The sequence below is a fragment of the Chiloscyllium plagiosum genome, unplaced genomic scaffold (genome assembly GCF_037043375.1).
Source record: "Chiloscyllium plagiosum isolate Xiang-an unplaced genomic scaffold, Cpla_swu_hap1 HiC_scaffold_2, whole genome shotgun sequence".
NCBI lineage: Eukaryota > Metazoa > Chordata > Chondrichthyes > Orectolobiformes > Hemiscylliidae > Chiloscyllium > Chiloscyllium plagiosum.
Window position 1 is genome coordinate 119,316,812 of NW_028270140.1, and position 25,104 is coordinate 119,341,915.

The following is a 25,104-nucleotide window of genomic DNA, read 5'->3' on the forward strand; positions in this document are numbered from 1 at the left end:
TCAAACTGTGTGGCGTTTTTGCAGATCCCCAGTAGTCAAACAGCAAGGAAAATTTCCACATCAATTCAAAAGCTGGGAGCCCAGAACATTCCCTGCAGAGCCTGAGGCCCACCCTGCTTTCAGTTACCTTCTCTTTGCTATTATTCAAGGGCCTACAGCCTTCAACAAACATTTCAGAAATGATTGCTATTCCCGGCTCAGCATTCAAAAAAATGTTTCATGTACTTTTTATCCCAACAACATTTGAAAAAAATTTGGTTTTGCATATTTATAAGGAAATAGGAGTTTAAAAGTATCCAGCTCTTTTAGACAAATTATGTACACCAAAACAGTAGAGACCCACCACTATATTATCATTCCACTTCACAAACAAAACATCTATTTAATCCATCACTTATTAGTTTTATTCAGTTTATCGATTCTCTTCTTCCCCACAATATGGTTTTCTCCAGTCCTCTGCTAAAGACCAGAACTCATGTTGATAACGTTCACTGACTACAACTAGACCCTGGCCATAAACAACTACTCTTCACGGGTAAACTTCAACCATGCAGCACATGCATCGTTACTGGCCCTACGCTTGTCATGCCCCCACACCCCCACACCCCCCCCCCCCATCACCACCACTCAAAATGATCACACTAAAACCTTGTAATAGGGGTCACTGCTTAAAGATCGCTAGCAGGATTATGAACAATGGTCCACTCCTTAACCCTATTACTGGTTACTTCGAAACGTTTATTAGGACCTTTATCATTTTGTACCCCCACTCTCAAACATCCCAGTCCCAAAGGTCTCCAGAAATCTAAACTCTTGTTGGTTTGTTGGGTTCAATTCCAAAATGGGTTGTGCATTTATCAACTGATAGGATCAATCATGAATGCTTAGTTTATATCCAATGTACTCAGACAGGGTAGTGAATAAAACAAGCTCCATTTTAGAGCTTGATTAATTAGTACTGGGTAAATTATGTTTTCAAATTTCAGTGTTCATCCAACCATTTCAAGATTTATTTCTTCACAACAATTTTCTTCAAAAAATATTACTGAAACAACACCATAACAATCAAATAGATAGTTCCACTTATAAACTAACAACTGATACTGAATGCTTTGTTCTGATTTTCAGATGCAGACCTCATCCTTTACTTTAATACTTAAATTGCAGAAAAACGGTACTTTACAAAGAAAAGGGGCAGATATTCTGAAAGCAAGTGGGAAGAATTAACATGCTCATACTGCATTTCGTGACAGTTTATAGTTAGACGGGCATTGACTTGCTTATCTTAAATGGATTAATAATGGTCTATTGTGATACAGCATGTTAATCCTTCATGCATAAACTATGCTGATCAGAAATCCTTAACTAAATTCTACAAAATTTCAATCTTACAAGCTATAACTTCCTCCTGTCTCTCATCTAGCCTGTGCCTATCAGGAAAAATTGACTTTGGACCACAACAAAAAACTGTTTGCAGCTGTGATCCTTTTTGCTCACATTGATTCAAGATAATTGGGTGTAATAAGGGACTGTGTAAAGAAATAGCCTGGGTTGGGCTGAGTTGACATGAAGGCTGCACACATTTGTACATTTACATGCTCCAAGATTAATTAGCATGCTCTAAATAGTATTTATTTCAAAGCACTGTAAGGCTGGGAGGCTTAGTGATACAAGGATACATGTTCTAAACTGGTGAGGTACAGGCCTCAGAAAGTGACCTCACTGCTTCTGTCCAGTGTCTGTGTAATTTAAGAATTAGCTTTTGGACCCATCTCATTTCCGATTGGAAAATGTCCCTCCCCTTCACTGCAGCTTTGCACTTGCCAGTTTCATGCAACAGAGAATGGAGATAATATTCAAGATGTGCTCAGCCCTCCCCAGTGCCCCCAATACAGCCCTATTCCTGCTAAGTAAGTGTGCAAATAACTCTCAAACACAAAATACACTTTATGAATACTTGTCATTCCAATGTGCAAGTAACATCATTAATAATAAATATCCTACAAAAAAGGTAAACATAAATAACAGATTCATATCAAAGCAGTATCTCTGACCCTCGGGTCATTTTTCTTTCCTCCTCGCTCTTTTAATAAAGTTAACCTTTAATGATTCAGTTGTATTTTTGCAGCTGACTTCCCTCTACACAGCCTGAACAGTTTTGCCTGCCTGACAGCAATAGGCTCCAGAAGCAGGGTAATTGCTGCCCTAGGCACTGCCAGCAACATTGTCCATATCCCTGGTCCCATTAGTGAAGACTAGGGGGGACAGTGATTAATCCGGCATCCAAACCCGTCACAATCAACCCACTTCTCACAGCTGGTGCCAGTCTTTCAAACACAAGGTGACATTCATTTAACGCTTCATACATAAATGTTGAGAATCAATTTAGACTAAAGACAGTGCAGCAGCAAATAGAGAAGTCTTAACTTTTGGAGGAGCCAAATAATATTGCCATGAGTCCACAATTTATCGCTATTGGCAATCAATCCTTATTCAGAAATCCATTTATCGCTATTGGCAATCAATCCTTATTCAGAAATCGCTTCATCATCACGAAGAATGCGTGCATGTGGAACCAAATTCTTTTCTTCACATCAAAATAGGTGCTGGTTGCTGAAACTAAATCATTTTAGCTCAAACAGATGAAGAGGGTTTTATCTTCTTCATTTGAGTTGTGTTGCTTCACAGTATACAAAATCTTCACATCAAGAGTCCTGGAATTTTTATAAAAACAAAGGAACATGACCATATTACAAATACTGCTCACATTCAATTTTGACAGTTCATCCATCCCAACAAAGTAACAGTTTCATAGCCAAGCGGACCAGTGGCAGAGTAACAGCTGTAACTCTGCTACACTAAATCCTTTATGTTTCACCATATTGGTTCTCAGTTTATGTCATGGTTTCTTGTGTGAGAAGTGAACAGGCTCATATTGTTAATGCTGATCAGTAAGGTCAGATCAAGGCCCAGGATCACTCGGACTGTACCGCCTGGAGTATTTCATTTCATTTTTTTTGTTGTCGCAAGTCCAAGCTTGCCACCAAAACACAACTTTCATAGCTTTAGCATCATTTCTGCACATTAGGTTGTAAAGCTTTGAAAATACAAAATCATGATGAACTTGTGTTAAGGGCAGACTTTCCTGACAAACTATGTGACGTTGCATTGAGTTAATGATCCTGGCTTCTTAAAAGATTAAATCATTTATTACACATTAGTGGTGGCTTATTCTTGTGTCCTGAAGGCATAATTCTGCATTAACAATAAAGCTAATAAGGCTTGATCAGGGCAATAGATGAAATAAGCACCATATTCACCTGAGAGAAAGTACTGCTTTGTTATAGCGAACATCTCCAAGTGCACCAAGTTTAAGCTCTATTGATCAGTGGAAATACAACACTGTATGGCTGTAAGGATTCTTTGCAGAAATATTCTCTGTGCTTGGGCTCAGCCTTTGCTCAATCCCTCACACTGGTAATAAACATGATTTATCATTGGCATGTGATAGCTACTGGATCGAAAGGATGGATGTAGGGAATCTCAATTACTGAGAGATTTCCCCAACTCTCACATCGTCCATTCAATTCAGCGTGAACAAAGCTGCACTGATTGAATATTTCGAAACATCTGAAATTAAAGCGAGCCTTTGTTATTTTAGTAGGCTGGATACTTATATAAATTTAAATAAGATCCAATATTAAACCATTTATGTCAATGTTTCCAAATCTACAATATTTAAATGAAAGTGATGATTGTAAAAATGAATAAAAATTGTCACAGTGATGGCGAAATATCTACAGCATTTACATTTCTATTGAAAGAAGAAAATCTACATCAAGAGAACCTAGACTTTTATAGTGAGACTAAATGCAAAATGCATGGAAAGTACTTACAATTGACTTCAACAGGTTGAAATGAAAGCATTTAAACAACAAATATAAGCCAAGAATAGGAAAGACTGCAGTATAACTAAAAACTGTGCAAGCCTTTAAGGCCATGACAATCCCATCTCGTCTGCTGTGTGGTATAAAATGCGTTAATTTAATGAGTTTTTTTTAGAAATGAATTATAATCATGACTTCAAAAGTAAAACAGTACTTTTTGCTAAGCTATCAAAAACAAAAGGAAAAGATAACATGTTTAGAAAAACCTAGATCATACACAAAAGTATCAAAAGGGTATTGTGCTAATTACAGGGAATGTTCTGGTTTGAATTACGAAATAGCTTTGTTCCATTAGAATTACATTGTGTACGCAATTTTAATTCAACATGTTTGTTGTTCCAACTCTGGACTGTAACCAGTGGGATTCCTTAATGTTAAAAAGAGTGAATGAAGGCCACTTTTCCTGTGAGGGTCACACAAGTGAAAGCAAAAAGCCACTGTGATTTCCATCAGCTTTTTGTTGCTGTTGTGCAAATCTCCATTAGCAATTTTCTCCTCCATCCTCTTGCACTCCCTTCTAGCACCAAGGACAATAGACAGTTAATTTGACTTCAAAATTAGTCTGTTACTGATCCCCTCTGCTTCAGCCTGTCATTAAAAACCTGTCAACATGGTGCTCTTAGAAACAATTGAGTCATGAAATCAGGAATGGGGGATTAATATTACATTAACCTTCTAGGACACTGGCTACACATATCAATAAAAAGGAACCTGCAAAGTTAATGCAGGAAATGTTATGCTTTTTATTGCTTCATCTTGTTTCTCTTCATAACTCATTGGAAGCTAGCCAGCTTTATAACAGGCCATTATGTTGAAACTAAATAAATCACTGCAGAATGACAGGTTCTAAGATTAAATTAAAGCATTTGTTTATACTATATATAGGTAATCCAGGTTGTTTTCTTAGGATTAGTTAAACTTGCAGTGATACGGTTTCTAGGAAATGCACCCATTTATGTTATTTTCAAACCATACTGTTTCAGTCATAGCATTTTCTAACTGGAAAATCTTGCATTCAAATGCAAATGTTCATCCATTAGATGCTAAAGCTGTTGAGAGTGTGGTGCTGGAAAAGCACAGCAGGTCAGGCAGCATCTGAGGAGCAGGAGAATCAATGTTTCAGGCTAAAGCCCTTCATCAGGAATCTCACCCTGCTGTGTGGTATAAAATGCGTTAATGGCTTATGCCCAAAACATCGATTTTCCTGCTCCTCGGATGCTGCCTGGCCTGCTGTGCTTTTCCAGCACCACACTCTCGATTCTGATCTCCAGCATCTGCCGTCCTCACTTTCTCCACAATGCTAAGGCTGTCTCTGCACAAATTAGTATCGAAAATAAAATATTGGCAGCACCACCTTCAAGGACACTAAAGGTCCAATTTTAACTTGGGACAGGAGTTGGGCAGACTGGGATTCGGTGAATGGCAAACCATCCTGACCTGAGCAGTGTGAGGCAGAGTAGATTGGTGCTGGATGGGAGTGACATGTTGGACGTCATGAGGAGCCTGAAATATTCTGGTGTGCTATGGGAAAATGGTTTCACTAATAGGGTGGCTGTGGAGATGGAGTGAAAAGCTACCAGGTGGGAGAAATCTGATCCTTCCTTTAGGGAAGGGAGGCCTGAGCAGTTCTTGGCCGCAGCAGTAAACGTGTTTTTAAAAAAAACTAACCCGCCTCTACTGCTAGGCTGGAAGAGGCCTCAAAACATTTTCGGACAGACTTCTGACGAAAATAACAGTTGGGCCTTGATGACATGAGATACAGCCTGATGTACATCCTTCAGAAAAAGTCTCATTACTTTTCACTGCCCTACATCACTCTCCTCGACAATGGGTTTGAGTCCTCCCTTGGCATCACAGTTTCACCATAAAAAAAGGCATGCCAGTCTCTCTCTGGAGCTCGTTTCATTTTAAATTGTTCTGTGGCTGTTTTCAATTCCAGTGCATTACTTCATTAATTCAACTCTTGCCCATAAATGTAAGAACTCCTTACCTATGAGATTTTGAAGAATTGTTCTTCTATGCAGGAAGATGCTTCCATGTACTAACAAATGCTGTCGGAATTAATGAATATGGTACAGTAGTGATGCTATTCCATGTGTCCAAAGTGGGATCGTAGCAGTCTAGAGTTTTACATCTTTGTGTGCCAAAATAGCCCCCAACTACATAGAGTTTATTGCCAGAGGCTACAGCATGGCAGCTCATTCGTTTTGCAGTCACATCCCCAACCTTAGTCCATTGGTAGGTCTCACTGTTAAACCTATATGCAGAGCATGCTGAGAATTCAGTATCCCCACCCATGATGAAAATCTGGTTGCCCAGTACAGCTGCAGCTGTGTACCTCCACGGCTGAGGGCAGGTAGCTGGCACAGTCCACCTGTTTTCACATGGGTCATAGCACTGTACTTTAGGCAGTTTATCATGGCTGACACTAGTACCACCAAAGGCAAACAGCCTCAGCTTGGCACTAACCACAGCTGCATTGCTAACCCCTTCGCGAAGAGGGGCTACCATTGCCCACTTGTTGGTCACTGGGTCATACTGTTCTACTTGTTTGAGAGAGACTGAGGGGGATGCTGGCTGCCGGCCTGTGGCTGCAGTGTGCCCACCAACCACATACAGAGAATGCTTCAGCTCAGCAGATCCGTGGCCAAACCTCGCAACAAGCATCGGAGCAGATTTTGACCACTCTTCGTGAAGAGTGTCGTAAACCCAGACATCTTTGGAGACACCATTTTCTGACCCACGTCCCCCAGTCACATATACCTTGCAGCCAATTGCACATGCACTAAACTCTTTGCGAGGGCTGGGGATATCTGCTTTTGGGATGATCTCCTTTGCCTTATGGTCTATTAAGTAAACTTTGTCACACATGAAAGTCTGTCCTCCAAGCAAGAGCAAGGCGTGACCTGTTTTACGAGGTCTGGCACAAAGGCTTGTCACCACTCCATCATTCTGTAAAATTTTTAATTTGCAACGTATAGCTTCTTCAATTAACTCTTTACTCTTCATCTGCCTGGTTATAAGCTCTTCCATGGCCACATTCTCCATCAAGTAAACAGCTGGTAACAGAGCCAACCGGACGGTTTGCAACAGTTCTGGCAAACAACAGTGGCGCCTATTCACGTCATATTTCACCCATTTTATGGTGGTCTCATACACAAGCTTCTCATCTTCTGTCTCCAGCTCTTCGCTAGACAGAAGTTGCACCAAAGTGTCCTTTGGTAGCTGCAGGAAGTCTTCACTCTTGCTGATGGTTGGAAAGTTGCTGAGGCACATTCTCCAGGAGAGCTCATAAAGCTTGGTGCAATGATGGGCATCAGAGAGCAGCAGCATGCCAAGACAGTTCGTCGGATGAAGATTTTTCTCCAGGAATTCAGCACAAGCATCACGAATGTCCTGGAACTGCAGCATATCCCCAGCCTCCAGGAGGGACTCCGCGTTTTCTTCATTAATAAGCACTCGAGATGAGTAAGCATAGTCTAGGAGGAGTTCCAGAACCTCCGGGTGTATTGAATTATGGAAGTTTACTTCATTGTCCTTGCTCTCACGTAATCCTCCACTGAACATAGCTTCAAAATATCGGCTACATGCAGCCAGCACAGCCCTGTGGCATGGGAAGGTCTTTTCTCCTGCATGGAGGAGGACATCTGTAAAAAGTCTCTGCTGTCGTAGAAGATTCAGGTGTGTAAGAACGCTGTCAGCATATGTAGCTTTGTGGAAGAGGTAAATATTCATTGAGCCATTGCTAGCTCTTGATTTCCGATTCTCGTGCATGCTGACTGACATTCTCATCAAACACTGTGGGGGGAAAATGCAGAAATCCAGTTCATTCATTTTCTTCTTGAATGCAAAGTCTCACAAGTTAATTTTCAATTAAAGAACATACATCACACAAAGAGAACCATTTGGTGATTATCTGTTGCAGATCTTTCAAATTACCATTAAATGCCCATCCTCAATATTTCAGCCCCAAAGCAATAAGTGAATAAGTCAAATCCCATTTCAATTATTTGCACTTCTGGATAGCCAGTGTTATGGGAGGTTGCATCCTATAATTCTTTCAATTATTCTATGAAATCCTTAAACAAAAGGTCTAGTTTTAATATTCATACAAATTATTGTCCTTATTATTCAGGAATATTGGTTTATGGTGATTGTATAAGTCCAGTTTCATTTTTATTACACTATAGAATTTTATTAAGGTATTGCAATGTGGCCATGTTTGTCCATTGTGCAGGATATAAACCTGTCCAGCCAGTTTTTCCTGCTCTCATCCAGAGTGCTCCATCTAGTGGTTACTTGCAATAATGTTGAAAACCAGGTGAAGTTTGCAATCTAACACTGCACTGCTAAAGCTATAATTATATGGTGTTCATTGTTGTCACTAGGATTCCAATATAAAGTGGCAGGGAATGTGTAATTTGTATATTATGTCCATTTGAATGGTGCACACAGGCAAAACAAATTTAGTAAAAGCAAAATATCGCAGATGCTAGAAATCCAAAATAAAACAGAAAATGCTCAAGAAACTCAGCAAGTCTGGCAGCCTCCAATGCAAAGTCTTTGGATCTGGAAAGCTAACTCCGTTTCTCTCTCCACAGATGCCTGCTGAGTTTCTTTAGCATTTTCTGGTTATAAAATAATTTTATATTGCTGCCCTTCTGCACACTGGTTCTGTCTGGACAGATCATATTAATAGCAGTGTGTCATCTTGAGTGATTAGAGGTGAGAATTGACAGTATTTGCACAAGAATATTGCACATTAGACTATATCAAAATGTGATTTATATCCTATAGTTTATTGATATGGTGGAAAAGATGCAGCAAAATTAATGTGCATGCTGGTGTACATAAAGTCCATAAGACGACTATTCAATTCTCTTCAAATCTTAAACACTTTGCTCAAGATAAATAGCATCGACAATCATCATATATGCTTGATTTATGTAGAGGTCATCACTAAGATGGATAGTGTAGGTTCAAGCCTTATTCCACCTTCTGAACAGAATTAAGCTGACAGTCCTGTGCAGAGATAAGAAACGGCTATTTTTTAAATATACTAAGAACTTATCTTGTACTTTAGGTAAGGGTAAATGATCTCAAAGAGAAGCTGTCCTGACATTATGACCAACAGTTTTGCCCTCATTGCCAAATATGAATTATGAAGTATTCATCTCACTGCTATGCATTGGATAATACAATATATAAAGTAACTGCTCTACTTAGCCAATATTGTAAGCTTTAAGATTGTGTTTGCATTTTGGTTTCACCCCCAGAGCTTAAATTGATTATTTTTATTTCAAAAGTGAGTTAAAACTAAATACTTACATTATTAGGGCCACAATAAAAGCACTTTTCTTAATTTTACCACAGCCAATTACTGGGACATTTCAAGCCTGCATTACCATTCGTGTCAGAGAGAATTCAAGCCACTGAAATGATTTTACATCACACCTTGGATGAGATGCACATAAAATCATTTCATTCTAAAAATTAAATGTGAATTTGAAGATGTCCATGATATAATTTTTAAAAATGAGGCAAATAGATTTCATTTTATCTAATATTTAGTAATATTTATTTCATTTACTAATATTATTTAGTAAGATGCAAATATACAAGATAAGATAGCCTGTATATTCACAACCATGTGACCCAAAGAAGATGCAATACAGATTCTGTTGTCAAGGTATCTATTTAAGTCCTGTTGTTTATTTTGTATAAGACTAGATTCCCTACAGTGTGGAAACAGGCCCTTTGGCCCAACAAGTCCACACCGACCCTCCGAAGAGTAACCCATCCAGACCAGTTTACCTCTGACTAATGCACCTAACACTACAGGCAAATTAGCATGGCCAATTTACCTACCCTGCATTTCTTTGGATTGTGGGAGGAACCCGGAGCACCCGGAGGAAACCCATGCAGACACGGGGAGAACGTGCAAACTCCACACAGACAGTCACCCCAGGCTGGGATCGAACCTGGGACTCTGGTGCTGTGGTTCTTGGTTAACAGCAGTTAGTTTCCTCTTAGGCTGTTTGCTGAATGTAATTAATAAGAACACAGAAAAATAGGAGCAGTAGGAGGCCATTCGGCCCATTGAGCCTGCTCCGCAATTCAATATGATCATGACTCATCATCCAACTCAGTCTCCTGTTTCCCATATCCCATGATCCCTTTAGTCTAAGAACTATATCTAACTCCTTCTTGAAAGCATTCAATGTTTTGGCCTCAACCATTTTCTGTGGCAGAGAATTCCACAGGCTCACCGCTCTCTGGGTGAAGAAATTTCTCCTCATCCCATTCTAAATGGAGATCTATTAAAAATATTAGAAACAACTGAAGCAGGTCACAGAAAATCAACAATTCACATTTGAATTGTTTTGGAACATATTATTATTCAGGGACCTGTCTCTCTTAAATTGTTCATTTAAATATTCCACAGTGTCCTTGAGATAAAATTATCTAAGGACACCTTTGCAATTTAACAACTAACTAGAGCCAGTAACTCACTTTCAAGGGAGAGTTCATATCACGTGTATTACTGTTTTGCAAGGTGCACCCTCTTTCAGTCTATTAACATCAGCCATATCCAGTAACTAATTTACATAGTGGCACTGCAGTTTGATAGATAATCAAGTCATTTGATGGTATAACTTACCATCATTCTGGGAAGTGACGAAGGTCCAAAGTGGCAGCCTATTTTCTCTCATTACCTAATTATTATTCATGAAAAAGTCTCTTGGGGAGATTAGTGGCATTATCACTGGACTGTTAATCCAAAGACTCAGGTAAAGTACTGGGGACCAAAATTTGAATCCTATCCATGGCTGATGATGGAATATGAATTCAATGAAAATCTGGAATTAAGTGTCTAATGATGACTATGACTCTGTTATTGATTGTTGAAAAAACCTATCTGGTTCATAATGCCCTTTAGGGAGGCAAACTGTGGTTCTTACCTGGCCTTGAGTCTACATATGATTCCAGACCACAGCAATGTGATTGATGGGCAATAAATGTGTGCCCAGCCAAAGATGCCTACATGCTGTGAACATTTTTTTTAAATTTCTAGTTCTTCATGAGGTAAATTTTATTTCATGACATCATTGTCTTCTCTGCAATGTGTTTAAAATTGGTCTTTCTTGTTCAAAAAGAGATGGCCAAGGTTTGAGTACGTATCCCTTTAAATTACTGAAAGGGAATTACAGAATGTCACTGAATTAATGATTACTTTTCCCTAGCCCTTTACATTATGCACAGCCACGTTCTCCTTTTGGACATGAGGAATGAGCAGGTGTGCAGATGGGTAACACACCCAGTTGCCCCCGTTCTGTCATCCCACGGTTGCTCTTCATCTCGAAACGACAGATAAAGTGGAGCCCAGTGACATGAGGCCGCTTTCCCGTTGCTGGTGCTTTCCGCCTCTAACCTTTACTTTGAACTGAATAAACACAATCGTCGCTGTTACTGTACCTTGGAGCGCTCGCAGCTGGAGCTGAAAGCAGTCATTAAGCAGGGTTCCTCACCCGTGCGATTTATTTGGGGGGGGGGGGTGCCTTCATGTGGAAAAGACCCAGTGCACTTTGTAATTTGCAGTCCTTGGCACAAGGCACAGAAATGCCTGGGACCCATTGTCAGTGGCGAGCTATTCTGTTCCTTCTACGGAAGTGGGCGATTCCTCATAGCCAGCACTAGCTTGGCTGCTGACCAAAAGCAAACCCCACGAGTGATAACTCACACGTGTGAAGCGGCGAGTTTCTGCCTTTGATTTGAATTACAACTGCACCGAGCCCTTAAACAAAACCTTCACGTTTCTATTGGGAACCCTTTTTTTAAATAAAAAGATAGAGGAGGCAGCCAAAACTTTGTGGAAGTTGCAATTATTGCGGTTGGATTTTTTGTTTCGAAATAATTTTAAACAAAAAGCATCTCTCGCTCCCGCCAAAGTAAACAAGGCATATATCTGACAGCCTGCTCTGACATGGAGCTTCCACAGTCTGTCTCTCTCTCTCTCTCTTTATTTTACTGCACGGACAGTTCATTCAAATAAAGTCATGTGAGGTTGCAACAAATGCATCCGAGCTCGGAAAATCATACCAGCAGAACTAACTGGGGGAGAGATCAAGTTCAACTTGGATACAATGAGATAACATGTGATTGTATCACAGGCATCTCTGTATCATTCAATTCAGCCGCACACCCTGCCTGACCAGCCCGAGGGACCTTTCTGCTGCACAAACAGAGGTTGGTTTTATCGTGTTTGGTTTCACCCCCAGTGTTAAGTTTCAGCTCTAACGGTTTCTGCCTGGTCCGGCTGTACAGATGAGGGGCGTTCATCCTCTTAAGCTTTCTTCCGGTTCATCAGCAGCGAGATGGGGGAGTGCACACTCCCCTCGGCAGACTCCCACTGAAAGAAAGCGGCTCTGGGGACACACAAAAAGACTCTCCGAGTCCGAATTTGACATTAACATGTAAATTACCGTCTGATGTACCAAATGTTACAGACACAAAAGTCAAGTGTGTGATGAATGGGACTCGGTAAGGTATATTCAAATAGAGTTAAACCATTGCCACCCCTCGCCTCTTCTTCTCGTCCCCTCCCCGGGTTTACTTACGTGTAAAATATCGCCTCACCGAGAGTCAAGTTGGTTTAAGTTTTACAGCCGGCATCCGGTCGCCGATGGAAGATGGCAGAGAGAGAGAGAGAGAGAGATCAGCAGCTGCCGGCTCAGAGCAAACAGCGGCTCTTTTCAAACATGCTGCTGAGCACAGAAAGTCCAGGCAGCAAATAGGCAGCCGCTCACAGAACAGGCAGAGAGAGAGAGAGACTGCACAGCCAGCCGCCAGGCACACACGCACACACACACACAGGACAGCTTACACAGTAGCTACTGTCTGCTCCAAGCTGCAATCAACCAGTATACACAGTGGAAACCGCCCACCCAGTCCCCACACTGTTATCTCCAGTTACCCCCAGTCCCCACACTATGATCTCCAGTTACCCCCAGACCCCCACACTGTTATCTCCAGTCCTCACACTGTTACAACCCCAGACACCCACACTGTTACCCTTCGACCCTACACTGTTATCTCCAGTCCCCACACTGTTACCCCTAGACCCCACACTGTTACCCCTAGCCGGCTACACTGTTACCCCAAGCCCCCTACTCTTTTACCCCAAGTCCCCTACACTGTTACCCCCTAGCCCCCTACACTGTTACCCCTCGACCCCACACTGTTACCCCTAGCACCCTACACTGTTACCCCTCGACCCCACACTATTACCCCAGCCCCCTACACTGTTACCCCAGCCCCCTACACTGTTACCTCCAGCCCCCAATACTGTTACCCCAGCCTCCTACACTGTTACCTCCATCCCCCACACTTTTACCCCCGTCCACACACTGACATCCCTGTTAGCCCTAGTCCCTACATTGTTGCCCTCAGTCCCCGTATTGTCACCTCCAGCTCCCACACTGTTACCCCCATTACCCCAGTCCCCCAGACTGGTACCCCCTGTTAACCCTAGTCTCCCACACCGTTACCCCCAGACCCCCCCCCCCCCCACACACACACACACACTGTTTCCGTAGACCACACTGTTATCCCAGTCCCCACTCTGACACCCCAATTCCTGGAGCATCAGAGGCTGGGGAGTGACCTTCTAGAGGTTTATAAAATTATGAGGGGCATGGATAGGATAAATAGACAATGTCTTTCCCTAAGGTGGGGGAGTCCAGAACTAGAGGGCATAGGTTTAGGGTGACATGGGAAAGATACATAAGAGACCTAAGAGGCAACTTTTTCACGCAGAGGATGTGTATGGAATGAGCTGCCAGAGGATGTGGTGGATGCTGGTACAATTGCGCCATTTAAGAGGTGTTTGGATGGGTATATGGATAGGAAGGGTTTGGAGGGATATGGGCCGGGCGTTGGTAGGTGGGACTAGATTGGGTTGGGATATTTGGTTGGCATGGATGAGTTGGACTGAAGGGTCTGTTTCCGTGCTGTACATCTCAATGACTCTAACTCCCACACTGTTACCCCAATCCCCACGCTGACACCCCAATTCCCACACTGTTCCAGTCCCGACTCCACAGTCTCCACACTGTTATCCCAATCTTCATACCATTTATCCCACATCCACCTTTATCCAGTCCCCACACTGTTACCCAGCACCAGTTACCCACAGATCCGACACGGTTGCACCAGTCACAATTGCCCTGGATCCACACTTAACCAATTCCCACAGTGGCCGCAGACTCCCAGTTAATCCAGAGCTCAGTCTGTGTTCGAGTCTAAGTGTCCCACACATCTCCGGTGGGTCCCACTGTGACAGCCCCTTAACAACCCAGTACAGGTATCTCAGTTAAACTTGCTCTCTTATCACAACCATGATAATCTGATGGCCCCGTTGCAGGTCGTGGGCAGAAACATGGACTCACCGGAACTTGTCAGTAGATGATCCAGCGAGGAACAACATAGTCTTGGGCTAGTATAGTACGTGCCCGTCCTGGTGATCGGCCTCGATGTGACCCGGAGCTGGGAAGAAGGCTGCAAGCCGGCTGCTTTAGGGGAAACAGCGAACTGAGTGTCAGGGGAGGGAGTAGTTGCATACAGTAGAGAACCAAGTGACTGACTGGGAGAAGCAAACAGAAGGAGCGGTGTTCATACAGAACACTGTGGCCGTGCACACACCGAGTGCACTCCAACACAAGCCGCAGAGTGAGTGCTGACACTGAGCACGGCGGCTGATATATATACTGTGAGGGAGATCACAGCCGAGCTCAGGGCCGCTGTGCCTTGTAGCATTTCCAAGTCAGGCTGCTGCAGTCAGCTGTTCAGCACTTGAAAGTGAACCGACTGGCATTGGCCTGATATCGCCAACAGCGAATGCCCCAGCCCAAGGCCAGCACCGGAAACTGCCCGAGGACCGCAGCCACTTACCGGGGAGCGGATCTGCAGACAGTCGTTTGATAGACTGTTATTTTCACGAAATGTTATCTATTTTCTCCCTTTCACAGAAGAAAGTGCTGACAGTGAACAGTCTGCAGTACCAGCAAGCATGTGCTATGTAAGTAAATTCACCGACTGGAGAGCTATACTGATAGATCATTTGCCCCTAGCATTTGGCTGGAGCATCGTATTTGCATTTAAATAGTGTCAGGTCGCACACGAACCAACGCAATCACACAGTCACACTCTCACTTATACGCACATAATGTGCATTAACACTAAAAAAACAAGTATGATGGTGTACTTTTCCACGTTTAGGGTAGATAATGCCATCATCCTCGGAACAACAATGTCTCTATTTCAAAAGCAAACTACTTACGGATGCTGAAAATCTGAAATTAGAATAAGACACCTGGAAAAACACCAGAACAAATAATGTGATATTTCCATGTCTCTTCAGTTCTGCTGAAAGGTCATCAATCTGAAATATTAACTCTGTTTCTGTCCACAGATGCTACCTGAACTGCTGATTTCCAGCTGTTTCTGTCCGTATTGCTGTACCTGTTATTGTTACATGGATAAACATAGACTATTGGTATAAATGTTATGTCCGCATCAGTCAATGTAAACAGTACCAGTTCGACAGCAACCTATATGAATACTGTTATGTTCAGCATATGAATATACAGTGCTACTAAGGAGCAAGAGTAGGCTACTCAGCCCTTCAAGCCTGCTCCACCATTTAATAAGATCATTCAAATCTGATCTTATTCCTGCATACCTCTGATAATCTTTTATCCCCTTAGTAATCAAGAATCTATCTAAAAACCTCTGCCTTAAAAATGTTTAAAGATTCTGTATACATTGCTTTCTGAGGAAGGAAATTCTAAAGACTTATGTTAGTTAATGCAATCAGTGGCATTTCTGTACCAAGTCTGTGTTTGCCCTGAAGTCTGAGCAGCAAGTGTGTAATATCAGGGATCCGCTGGCCACAGAGCCAGAGAACAAGGATCATGATGTACCATTAACCTTTCCCATTGCTTCCTATGCAGAGAACATGCTAATGCTGCCAACTTACTTAATTTTTTTTCTCTTATTCATTTGTGGCATGTAGGAGTCGATGGCTGGCCAGCATTTATTGCCCATCCCTAGTTGCCCTTGGGAGGGTGGTGGTGAGCTACCTACTTGAACCACTGCAGTCCACCTGCATGCAGATAGTGCCAAGCACATTGATAAGTGGTTGAGTGGTTGAGCTGGGATCGCAAAATCCTAGGAGGTTGGCATGAATTCAAGCTAGTCTACAATACATAAAATCAGTCTGCACCTCTTATGGTGATTGCATTTGAACTGAGGCAATTGTTTGAGCTCACTGTAAATTTAACCTGAGAGAGATGTTAAAGAATGAGCTCCAAGATTTACCAATATTGCATCGGGAATTTTGGTGCCTGAGGTGAAAAGAGATCTCACTATCCATAAAGAGCCTGCCTAGACTAACCTTCGAAAAGGAAGTGAGACCTGATACCTGCCAAGATCAAAGCCAGGAGACTAGCCCAAAGGACCTGGATGTAGTGTTAAAAGAAGTTCAATGACCCCCCCGCACAAGTGACAAAAGCTAATCAATGTATCTTCAAACAGCATATTGCACCAACTGCACAACTAGCTTCACACACTGCTCAATTCACTCCATCCCCATCACTCACCTAGCAGCAAGCTGTAACATTCACAGCCCATTAGTATCATTTCCACCTTAAACACTTAGCCCTGCTGCAAGGTTCACACCCAAATCTTACAGCTTGCACACACAACACTTATATCTCTAAACACATTACACATTGGTGTGTAATTGACAGAAACAGCACTATCCAGTGGAGGACAGACACAGCTACGCAACCTCACGAGTCCAAAATAATTGGATGGCCATATCAGAGACTATAGGCAATGATGGGTCTAAAACCATATCAGATCCTTCTTTTGACCAACCACCCTATCCCTGGGACCAAACCCCTCATTCCTCAACAGATGGATCTCACAGCTCCTTTCCTGATCCATATCTGATACTACCTCCTGCTCTGGATCCAAAATAGTGCACACCTTCCCCCTTGCCCCCAGGACACAAACCCCTTTCGAACTTCCCTTCTGCTGGACCTGACAACACCCTTCCGTCCTACTCCCACACCAGATCCAACACTACCTTTGCTGTGAGATCAACAACCCCGCTCCACTAAAGACACAACATCTCCCTCCATTCTGGACACACAGCACCCTGCTCCCAGATCCAACCCCACCCCACTCCCTTGCTGACCTGAGACCCTTGCCCCACGCTGACCTTGTGTAAATAGTTATCAACTATAATTTATCTTGTTCTATTGTCACCCTGTACTCTGGCACCCAACCACCTGCTGAAATGAATCCTACCAATCAAGTACACCACCTCCTGGCACCATACCCCTTATCCATTTGGCACCCTACCTACCTGACACCCTATCCCCAACACCGTACCCTTCCAGTATTATAACCTCACACTTACCTTATATACTTACCCTTTTGCAAGAGTTAACAAAGTGGCTATCAATGATGCTGGGTCTTTAAATTAGAACATATGACAATAACTTTGTGAAAAAGAATGGCATGGTTTGCCTTTCCCTGCCTATTCTAAACTATGAGTGACTCGTCAGAGTAGCAGTATGACTCCACATTTCTCAATGAGCCCTGATCAGAATCTGCAGAAATGAGTTATCTGACAATGAGAGCACTTTTTCTTTCTGAGTGTTACATTCAGTATTTCCCATTGTGAGATGCTTCAGTTTCACTGACAAAAGCCTGACCACTTTCATCACTTTCAGCGAAGTTAAGTCTGTTGACCCAGACCACTGATTGTGACAAGTTTCTGCCTGCTAAGATGTCCTGGTTGCTGAACTAAAAGAATTGAGAGTTAAAACAAAATTTAATTGGTTTTTCAAGTATCTTTATTTTCCCAAAAGATCCAAATGGTGTTCCAAAGCAGAGTTCTTTCATTGTGTAAAACAGCATGGTAACCTGAGTGCATTTTCCACTCCTTGGAAAAGCCAGCCCAGGATTCATTGCTCGAAAACACTGCATTTGTTAGGTTGGTAATGTATGGATGGAACAATCCAACTTAACACAGGATGTGGATGATGATGTGTCTCATAATTTGTTTGTAATACATATACTAAAGATTGATTAAGCCATTAAAATAAGCTACAACAAAACAGACTTGTTCAGTATATAATTATGTCACCTAAATTTATGAAAGTTTAATATCCGGTTGCATATTTATGTCTAATTGCCTCTGATTGCATGTGTTTTATAAATAGTGTCTGTCTGACAGGGTAATGTAATTTTATTTCATTTTCAACATTGTCAAAGTGGTTGCAGGTCAACATTTTTCTTTCATTAGAATTTATGATAATGTTGCCGTTCCAGTTAATAATATGCTTTGGACAATTATTAGAAGTAGTGCTGGAATCCTGCAATTTTTGCATTACTGCCACCTTTGTAGGTTTGTTAAGATTGATATGGCTGTTTTGCAGTCTGAAGAGAATGAAGCATATTATTATGAACAATAATCCATAACTCTCAAATGCTTTATATTGTGCTTACTTTGCATACTCTATAAATCAATGGACAAATTTATCATTTTTTGGAAATTCTTTTACAACTGCTAAAAAGCCATTATGATTCATAAAGCTAAGTTTGAAACCTAGATGTATTAGAATAACTTATAAGGTTTTATAAAAAAAATTGCTGTGGTTTTTAATCTTCCACAGCTTAATTAATGCTATGCATCCAAATAATATTAAAATAACCTCCAGTTAATATTGTCTATAATTGCTGAAGCAGCTTTAGAAATGCAAATAGTGCCCTTTTGTTATCATACATAAGGATAGGAAAATGTCAACGGACTTGATCCAGATTAGTCCAGATTAATAAATTTTTATTATATCTTCTTCCCATTTTTATCTGCAATGCACAGTCTCAGAGTGTGGTAGAGGCAGAATCAATGGAGCCTTTAAACAGAATTTGGATAATTATCCAAAAGGGAAAATTTGCAGGGCTACAGAGAAAAGGCAGAGTAATTGGTCCTATGGTGAGCCCCTCTTGCAGACCGCCAGCACATATATTATAGGCCAACTGACCTCGTTCTGTACCTTAATCATTCAACAGTTCTATGATTTTTCACCTAACTGGTCCACTAATTCTATGTTGCTTCTTTATTCAACTGGGCATGCAAAATGATCTAAGCAGAAGATTTTTCCAGCCATGATATTAATATCATTTCACAGTCAGCACGGAAAACATCTGATTCACTCAAAAGGATCATTTCACAGCATTGTTCCACTACTTCACCACAATGCCCTTCTAATTTCAGTTCATGATTCTTCTAGTTATAGAGTCATAGTGATACAGCATGGAAACAGACCCTTAAGTCCAACCTATCCATGCCGAACATAATCCCAAACTAAACTAATCATGCCTGTTCCTGGCCCATATCCCGACAATCCTTTCCTATTCATGTACTTTTCCAAATATCTTTTAAAAGTTGTTAATGCACCCATATCCACCATAGAATCATGGGGATGTACAATACAGAAAGAGACCCTTCAGTCCAACTCGTCCATGCCGACCAGATATCCTAAACTAATCTAGTCCCATTTGCCAGCATTTGGCTCATATCCCTTTAAACCCTCCCTATTCATATACCCATCCAGATGCATCTTAAATGTTGTAATTGTATCAACCTCCACCAGTTCCTGTAGTAACTCATTCCATACACACACTACCCTCTATGTGAAAAAGTTGCCCTTTAGGTCCCTTTTAAATTTTGTCCCTCTCACTCTAAATCTATGCTTTCTAGTTCTGGACTCCCCTACCCTGGGAAAAAAAGATCTTGTCTATTTACCCTATCCATGCTCTTCATGATTTTATAAACCTCTATAAGGTCACCTCCTCAGCCTGCGATGCTCCAGGGAAAACAGCCCCAGCCTATTCAGTCTCTCACTATAACTCAAACCTTTATAAATCTTTTCTGAACCCTTTCAAGTTTCACAACATCCTTCCTATTGCAGGGAGACCAGAACAGAATACATCATTCCAAAAGTGGCCTCACCAATATCCTATTTTGTCACAACATGACCTCCCAACTCCTATACTTAATGCACTGACTAATAAAGGCAAGCATACCAAATCACTATTTTGTCTACATGGGAGTCCACTTTCAAGGAACTATGAACCTGCACTCCAAGGTCTCTTTGTTCAGCAACAGTCCCCAGGACCATTAAGTATATAAGTCCTGCCCTGATTTACCTTTTCAAAATGCAGCACCTCACATTTATTTAAACTAAACTCCATCTGCCATTTAGCCCATTAGCCCATCTGATCAAGATCCCATTGTACTTTGAGGTAACCTTCTTCGCTGTTCCTCCAATTTGGGCAGCACAGTGGCTCGGAGGTTAGCACTGCTGCCTCACAGCGCCAGGCACCCGGGTTCAATTCAGTCTCGGGTGACTATCTGTTTGGAGTTTGTACATTCTCCCCTCATCTGCGTGGGTTTCCTCTGGTTGCTCTGGTTTCCTCCCACGGTCCAAAGATGTAAACTGGTTATGCTAAATTGCCCATTGTGTTCAGGGATGTGTAGGTTAGGTGCATTAGTCAGGAGTAATGTAAAGTAATAGGGTAGGGGAATGGGTCTGGGTGGGATACTCTTTGAAGGGTCAGTGTGGACTTGTTGGGCCTAATGGCCTGTTTCCATGCTGTAGGGATTCTATGATCTGCAAACTTACTAACCATAACTCCTATGTTAACATCCAAATAATATATATAAATGACGAAAAGCAGTGGACCCAGCACTGATCCTTGTGGCACATCGCTGCTTACAGACCTCCAGTCTGAAAACCAACCCTCTATCATCATCTTCTGTCTTCTACCTTCAAGCCAGTTCTGTATCCAAATGGTTAGTTCATCCCATATTCCATGTGATCTAACCTTGCTAGCCAGTCCATCATGAGGAACCGTGTCAAATGCCTTACTGAAGTCCATATAGATCACGTCCACTGCTCTGCCCTCATCAATCCTTTTCATTACTTCTTCAAAAAACTCAATCAAGTTTGTGAGACATGATTACCAATGCACAAAGCCATGTTGACTATCCCCAGTCTTTGCCTTTCCAAATACATGTAAATCCTGTCCCTCAGGATTCCCTCCAACAACCTGCCCACCACTGATGTCAGGCTCAATGGTTTATAATTCCCTGGCTTGTCTTTACCATCTTTCATAAATAATGGCACAACATTGGTCAATCACCAGTCTTCCAGCATCTCACCTGTGACTATCAATGATACAAGTATCTCTGCAAAGGGCTCAGCAACCACTTCCCAAGCTTCCTACAAAGTTCTAGGGTACACTGATCAGGTCCCACGGATGTATCCATCGGTATGCATTTAGAGCCATCCAGCACCTCCTCCTCTGTAATATGGACATTTCTCAAGATGTCGCTATTTATTTCCCCACGTTTTCTGTCTTCCATAACCTTCTCCACAGTAAACACTGATGCAAAGTACTCATTTAGTATCTCCCCATCTCCTGCAGTTCCACATATAGGCGATCTTGCTGATCTTTAAGTGACTCTATTCTTTCCCTAGTTACCCTTTTGTCCTTAATGTATTTATAGAATCCCTTTGAATTTTCCCTAGCCCCATTTGCCAAAGCTATCTCATGTCCCACTTTTGCCTTCCTGGTTTCCCTCTTAATTGTATTCCTACTGCCTTTATACTGTTCCGGGGATTCACTCAATCCCTGCTGTCTATACCTGACATATATCTGTACTTCCTTCTTTTTCTTGATCAAAATCTCAATTTCTTTAGTCATCCAGCATTCCCTGCAGCTACCAGCCTTGCCTTTCACCCTAACTGGAACATACAGTCTCAGTACTCGCGTAATCTTATTTTTGAAGGCTTCCCATTTTCCAGCAGTCCCTTTCCCTGCGAATATCCACCCACAATCAACTTTTGAAAGTTCTTGCCTAATGCTGTCAAATCTCCATGTTAGTATATTAGTTCCCTTCTAATTCAGGTGTAATTCATCCTTCTTATATAGGTCACTTCCACCCCAGAAGAGATTTCAATAATCCAAAAATGTGAATCCTTTTCCCCTGCACCAGCTCCTCAGCCACACACTCATCTGCTCTATCCTCCTATTAGATCCTCCTATCCTCCTACCCTCACTAGCTCGTAGCGCCGGGAATAATCCAGATATTATTATCCTCATGGACCACCTTTTGAAATTTCTGCCCAACTACCTATATTCTCTCCTCAGAACCTTGTCCTTTTTCAGTTCCTATATTGTTATTTGGCAGAGAGTGAAACACACTTCCAATGTTTTGAGTGACAGATGATTTTGGATCCAGAACTCTGACAAACCTTTAGTTGGTAACTAATTGCTAAATTGCCCAAATTCCAAGGTAAGCAAATGAATGCTATATTTCTTAAATGTGATATAATATTTTCAATAGGAAATATGTGATTGTAGAGGCTGGTCTATATGGTGTTACTGCAATTGGCTTCAGAAAATTAGATTACAAGTACTTCCTTCAACCTTCCAACTGTATTTTAGATACATGATAAGAGGTGTGTCAACTGCACCAAATAAAGAATTCATAACTATCATCCTTTCTTCATCTGTGTTTTCTAAGTTACAATCAAAGCATAAACAACTCTGACCTCAGTTAACTTTCGGGTAAGACGATCCATTAGGTCCAAAGAGTGCTGTCTTATAATTATCCATTGGAGTTATGGATGTTCTAGTCTTAAGTTGCCTGTCGACGAGCAACACAGAATCAATGTAGGCTCTCTTAACTGGGCGCAATCATTCAGTCAAAAACTCTATTGTTCACAGAGCCAGGTCAATCTCAATGGAAAACAATGAATATCATTTCCACAGTAAATTACATGGCAACAACATTTGCATTGTGACATGAGAGTTAGAGCAGGTTTCATTGACAACGGAACAGATTAAAATGATCAAAGTGTTTTAAAATCAAGAAGATTGACATTTTTAAAATATATGACAAAGATTTATACTGTATTACTTTCATTTCGAAATTTTGGCTCTGCAGTAGAGGTAGATGGGTTTTTGGTTGTATTTTAGTGAAGGTTGCTTGTTTATTTTACGAGGTCAGTGAGTTCAAACATCATTTCTGAGCAAGCATGTGACTTAAATTAAATGATTAGAAATACTAATGGGGGAGTTAATTACTGAATGTTTACTAAGGTGGGCTTTATGATGTTCATAGAAACAGAGGTCAGGGACCTGTAGAAGGTGTATTTCAGAAGAAGACACATCATACCAGTCGAATAATTTAGCTTTTAGAAGTCTCCAAGCTGTGAGAATTGGGGAAAAAAAATCATCAGGCTATCAGAACTAAAAGCACATTTTAAGCTATTTCAGCTGTCCAAGGAGAAGGGCTGGAAAACAGTCAGTGAATCTATCTGTATTTATGTATCTCTGGGTGATTGAGAGAAAATTGTATCTGTTGAGTGTACACAAAGTCAGTTGACTAAGACATCTTAAATTAAAACTAGGACTGATATTTCATTGGAGTTAAGCATCTGCAAATGATGTTCTGAGAAAAGGGTTGAATATTTATTTCTTCTGTTTATATTGAAGATTATCACATATCAAGAGTACTTTGTTCTTTTTTCTTTAGTGCAACAAATTATGTTCTTTTGTTAAAAATACATTGGAAGCCTTGTGTGACTGTATTTTGTGAATAACCACCACAGTAATTGAATTGTTAAAATAAAACTTATTATTTATTGAGTCAAGTTTCACTCTGGGATTTGGCTTGTCCAGCATCAGTTGGAATCATAAAAAAGATGTCAGTTTGAGTGTATAAATAATAATGTAAGACATAGATGAACTAACTTCTGCGCTTCAAAGCATGTTAAGGATGTGCTCTCTCGTCCATTGGATAGCTCAATTCAGTCTTCTTGGAAGAGTATTGAAGCATTAATCTAAAATTAAGGATGTCAGCATTGTAAACAATGATCTTGAATTTTATCCTTGCTGTTGGGTGATAATCTGGTGGGGCACTTCCACTCCCCTACCTGCCTATATTTCAACATATTGAAATTACTATAATGGATTCTATAAAAGGAATCTGCACTCTAATATTTCCAACCATTGAAAATGAAAACCTATCTTACTTTTATTGAAAGAAATATCTTTTTTGAATTAGTATGAAGTTCTATTGCAATGGCAACAAAATTTTCGTACTTACCTTGACGAAGTATGCTGACAAGGACAGAGAAAGATTCTGTTTGCAATGTCAGTAGGCTTAGTTTATTGCATGATTAACTGGGGCAAAACCTATACTGTAAATAGATTGATGTGGGTACAGTTCAATAACTGAGCTGATGACTCAATGGTGAAATTCATAACTACCTTCTAAGAAAAGATATAATCAAGCATGTTTCTTTCTTTACAGATTGTTTAAAAAAAGTCTTCTGAAGACGTATTTCAGATGCTTTGATTAATATGGTGATATGGTACAGTCTATTCCTCAGAATATTTGCCAAAGAATTCCAAAAGGCTCTGCAAGCTACAATATTTGCCACTCCCCATACGATTTTTATACACATTCCAGAGAATGGTTTAAATGCTTATCATCAACAGCAGCTGAATTCTATTTGCCTGCTACAGCATGTGTAGCACCAGCTGGTAAGAAAATTAAGTCAGAACAAATCAAGCAACATTTTTGCATAATTTGATGTGTCCATCAGGGTTGGGATTGTCAGTTCTGCAGAATAAAATTTTATATCCAGGGTCAATACCATAACTCACAATACAAATGTGGTACTGCACAAATAACAATTCATATCACCTCAACAATATGCCTTGCATCCTTCAAGCTCAGCACATCAACATTTCTCACATTAAACACATTTTGATCTTTTTGTAATAATGCCATTTTAATACCAATTTGCCATTGTTTTGGCACACGTTTGTTATGATCAAGTTTGAGATTGCATGAACACTGTAATTTAGACTGCCAGGAGAAAATACTTCAATCCGAATTCAAATCGAGGTGTCAGTCAGTCCTTATCAGTCAGTATTTTAATTAACAGTGTACATAATAAATTTTGAATGAAAGCTATGATTTTGTAGATAAAAAAGAGCAAGA

General features: G+C 41.0%; 1 protein-coding gene across 2 annotated transcripts; it reads right to left on the reverse strand.

The window, feature by feature from the left end:
• Nucleotides 1-606: 606 nt before the first annotated feature.
• enc1 (ectodermal-neural cortex 1) lies at nucleotides 607-15,054 on the reverse strand. 2 transcript variants are annotated; one of them, XM_043707524.2, is made up of 4 exons: nucleotides 14,898-15,054; nucleotides 14,396-14,518; nucleotides 5,938-7,745; nucleotides 608-2,714 (listed from the first exon to the last, which is right to left on the reverse strand). In XM_043707524.2, the coding sequence occupies exon 3, from the start codon at nucleotides 7,737-7,739 to the stop codon at nucleotides 5,964-5,966; it is 1,776 nt and encodes a 591-aa protein (XP_043563459.1). In that variant the 5' UTR covers nucleotides 7,740-7,745; nucleotides 14,396-14,518; nucleotides 14,898-15,054; the 3' UTR covers nucleotides 608-2,714; nucleotides 5,938-5,963. The 2 variants fall into 2 exon arrangements, with proteins under 2 accessions (XP_043563476.1, XP_043563459.1); XM_043707541.2 differs by lacking the exons at nucleotides 14,396-14,518; nucleotides 14,898-15,054 and adding an exon at nucleotides 12,566-12,779 and having other exon boundaries at nucleotides 607-2,714.
• Nucleotides 15,055-25,104: the final 10,050 nt, after the last annotated feature.